The 4,205-nt window shown below is 34.3% G+C and overlaps 1 protein-coding gene across 1 annotated transcript in view; it reads left to right on the top strand.

Annotated features, from left to right (window-relative positions):
• The window catches only part of CENPW (centromere protein W), an 8,108-nt gene extending 6,472 nt beyond the window's left edge, over nucleotides 1-1,636 (top strand). The window contains exon 3 of the mRNA XM_006834685.1: nucleotides 1,610-1,636. Within this exon, the coding sequence (XP_006834748.1) occupies nucleotides 1,610-1,636 (27 nt within the window). The remainder of the gene's footprint in view (nucleotides 1-1,609) is intronic.
• Nucleotides 1,637-4,205: the final 2,569 nt, after the last annotated feature.

Genomic DNA, 4,205 nt, shown 5'->3' with positions numbered 1-4,205 from the left:
AAAAAAATTCTTGTGGTTAGATAAATGTTGGTAAACTAAAATGCTATACCTTCTTCTTGAATATTCACAATGTATATTACTATGAAAGGTTATGAGAACTCTCAGTACAAAAAATAATTAGTTTTGAACTTTAGTTCAGCTTTTTGTAAATTTGTTTGCATATGTAATACTTTGATTTGAAGTGTCCACATTAAAATCCTGAAAAACAGAGGTGAGTCTTGGTGGTTCAGTGATTTAAATGCTTTGCTGCTAAAAGGCTGATGGTTCAAATCCACCAAGTAGCTTTGTAGGAAAACAGATCTGACAATCTGATCCCATAAACATTACAGCCAAGGAAATCCTATGAGCCAATTCTGCTCTGTCACACGCAGTCATTATAAGTTGACAACACTTCTGTAAAAGTCCAGGAATGTGTGTGCCATGGTACTTTTTTAGGGGTGTCATAGTCTCTTGCAAACAGAAATATTTCAACAAATTTCTTGCTTATTAAGTTTATTATTAGTATTTTTCTTCAGATAAGATGGGGCATAAAAGCCTAAAGCATGTGTATGTGTGTGTTTTTAATTTAGGGTTTGTTGGCTTATTTTGGGGAGCACTGGTTGCGTCGTTCTTAAAGCTCTAGGTTGCCTACTGGACAAAAGATGTGGCAGTTTGCTTCTCTAAAGATTACAGCCTGATAGGCTAGTTCTCCTCTAGCCTACAGGGTTGTTATGAGGTGGAATTGACTTGACGGCAAGAATTTAGTTTATTTTATTAATAAACTGTAGGTCTACTTACATAAGGAGTCCTTGTGTGACGCTGTGGGTTAATGCACCAGACTGCAAAGCCGTTTGAACTGCAAGGTTGGTGGTTCAAGCTCACCAGCTGCTCCTTGGAAAACTGGTACAGGGTCACTATGGGTCGGAGTCGACTCAATGGCACTTAACAACAACAACATACTTACATAAAGTAATAGATAAGGTCTTTAAAATTTTTTGGAGGTATTTTGGTCTAATATTCCCAGCCTTTTTATGATGATCTCCTTTTATTTTATTTCTTCCATGGGCGGGCCATATTGTTAATTGTTATTGAGTTGGTTTGAACTCACAGTGACCCTGTATTAGGTTTCCAAGACTAAATCTTTGTTGGAGAAGAAAATCTTATCTTTCTGTAGTGGTGGCCTTGAACCACTGATCTTGTGGTTTGTAGTCCAGTGCTTATCCTTTTAGAGCCACTATGATCCCTCCATGGGCCATGTGTTAATGTATAAACTACCTATCAAACAAGACATTAAGCATAAGATGATAAGTTTTGGTTCCCAAATTAATAGACTTCTGGTAAAAATATAAGTTATTTGATGTTGCAGTGGGTTTATACTGCTTTATACTTGTTAAAAGGTACCCTGTTGGAATAGTGCTTAAGTGCTCAGCTGCTAACTGAAAATAAAACTAGATTTTGAAAATTGTGTTTTAATTCATTGAGAAATGTACATTATTTATAAGGCACCGTATTCCGTCATCACCTTCCAGATTGAGTTTGCATATAATGTACATAGAACTCTCTAACTTTAGCAGCTGGTATAATATTTGCCACTATTCTGATATGAATCTTCTTTTATTTCCCCTCCCAGGTAATTCTAAAGAAGAGCAGAGGTTAGAAGTCAAAGAACACAGTCTTGCAAACTATGTGATACATTATTTTAGGGGTTAACAGGAGATGTTACCCTTTTCAAATATCTATTAAAATATTGGTTAGTTGTTACACTTTTCAAATATCTATTAAAATATTGGATAGCTGAAGGATATATTTGTATATTTTTCTACTGGCATTGAAATAGTTCAGATAAACATAAGATTATTTAACCATTTTGAACTATTATGGCTTATTTGAAGTGAACTCTTCATTTTTGTTTTCATTTTATTGCCATTGCACTTTTTTTATATATAAAAATCAAAGTTTACAATGTTAGTACTGGTGTGGCACTGTGGGTTAATGCGCTGGATTGCAAAGTCAGTTAGAACTATAAGGTCAGCAGCTCAAGTTTACCAGTTGCAGTTCAAGCTCAACGGCTGCTCCTCGGAAACAAAGTTGCTATAAGTCGGAACCGACCTGACAGCACTTAATAGCAGCATAGATAAGTCTTTACTTACAGACTGTCTCATTAGCAGCCATTTATTTATGATGATAGTAACAAATCTGCTATTCAAACATTTTGTGCATCAAGCATGAATATCTGTCACTAATGCTGAGGTGCAAGGCAAGCATAAGGATATATATCAACTTGGCTGTGGCATGATTCTCAGTAGCTTGGCAGTTATATAATGAATTAATTTAGCAGTTGTATAATGATGTAGTTATTCTCTATTTTGTGATCTGATGAGGTCATTGTCCATTTTTGCATAATGCCAATTTTCACGTAATGAACTGCTTTTTGGAACCTAGCCATGTTGATAAATGAGTGTGGGTGTACCTTTAGAAGGTATACTTCTTAGACCTAAGTGTATGTATATTTAAATTTATCCATACTGGCTATAAAATTACTCTCTGAAGAAAGATAACATACAGTCAAATCTGGGTATGTTTTAAGTATTAGTTTAAATTTGTTTCTTCCTTTCACATAACCAGTGCTATCTACTTTTATGTTGTTCTTATAATAATTACAAAATTTCTCAACTGCAATATTGCAAACATGAAGTTTTTTCAAAACCTGGTTTTAAAAGTAACTCCTTTCTCTCTCCACAAAACAAAAGAGAAATTATGGAACAAACAGATTTATTTTTGTCAAGTCACACAGTTTACTTCATGGGTGTTTTTTTTCCCTGCTAAGGCATCCTTTAGAAATTTATTGCTGGACAGCACCTAACAACAACAACCACTATGATCAAGATATAGAACTATTCTATTACACCAAGACCCTCCTTGTGCTATCCTTTTATACTTACACCCAGTACCACCCGTCACTCTGGCCACCATAACCCTTTGGCAACCACTATTTGTCTATTTTTGTCATTCTGAGACTTTTACAAATGGACTGTTATAAATGGAATCATATAGGATATACCTTTTTGAGATTGACTTTATTTACTCAAATCTTGAGATACACCCAGGTTGCTACATGTATCAATGCTTTATTTGGTTTTGTTAGTGAATAACATTTCCTCGTATGGAAGTACCAGTTTGTGTAATCATATTCCCATTCAGAGTTATTTTAGATATGCCTAGTTTTTTGGCTATTGCAAATAAAGCTACTGTGAATAACTATATATGTTTTTGTGTGGGTCTGAATTTTAATTTTGGAATAAATGCTGTGTTGTATGGTAAGAATATGTTTGTGTATTTATAGTTATAATTATTTTTTGTTGTTATTGAGTTCATACACATCAGTTCATAACACCAATTCAACAGTTTCTACAAAGTGGAATTCAATGACATAGTTACAATCTTCAAATTGTACAGCCATTTTCATCCTTCATATGTGAGTTGTTCTTATCTCATTAACATAAACTTACTGCCCCTTGATGTTTGTAGCTGTTTTTCCTAATTTTGAGTTGTGTCACATCAGGAAGGTCTTCAAAGCTTTGAAAGTTCTGAAAACAACTTTACCCCATCCATGCAACTAAGATATACTTTAAGGAGGTAGCTTTTCCCAGTTGTATTTTGAGTACCTTCCAACCTGAGGAACTCATCTTCTAGCACTATCCTGCTTTATATTGAATATGTTGTGCTGAATATATCCCACCCAATATATCCAGACACTGTCCTGCTTTGTCCATACAGTTTTGCTGGCTTTTTTTTTTTTTCCTTTTAAGTAGATCTCCAGATCTTTCTTACTCCAGTCTGTCTTAGTATGGAAACTCCATTTAAACCTCTCCAATGGGTGATCTTGTTAATATTTTAAAATATTTTCCAGCATCACAGTAACACATAGGCCACTGAAAAGTCACCTGAGTATAAAACAGACAGTTTATATCAACATAAAAATTCCTCACAACTAGATGATAAACTGAGGAAATATGAAATTATTAAGGATTTTATTTTACTTAGGTGCATTATCATCATATCAGTACCCATGGATGCAACAGTTAAGAAATCAAACAGCATATTATTTAGTAAATTTGCTGCAGTCTAAAAGTGTTAAAAAACAAATTTGTCGTTTTGAAGATTAAGGTGCTTCTGATCCGAGCTATGGTATTTTCAGTTGCTTCATATGCATGTGATACCTGAAC

This window comes from Chrysochloris asiatica, unplaced genomic scaffold (genome assembly GCF_000296735.1).
Source record: "Chrysochloris asiatica unplaced genomic scaffold, ChrAsi1.0 scaffold00013, whole genome shotgun sequence".
Taxonomy (NCBI): Eukaryota; Metazoa; Chordata; class Mammalia; order Afrosoricida; family Chrysochloridae; genus Chrysochloris; species Chrysochloris asiatica.
This window is presented reverse-complemented; position numbering and strand designations above follow the sequence as displayed.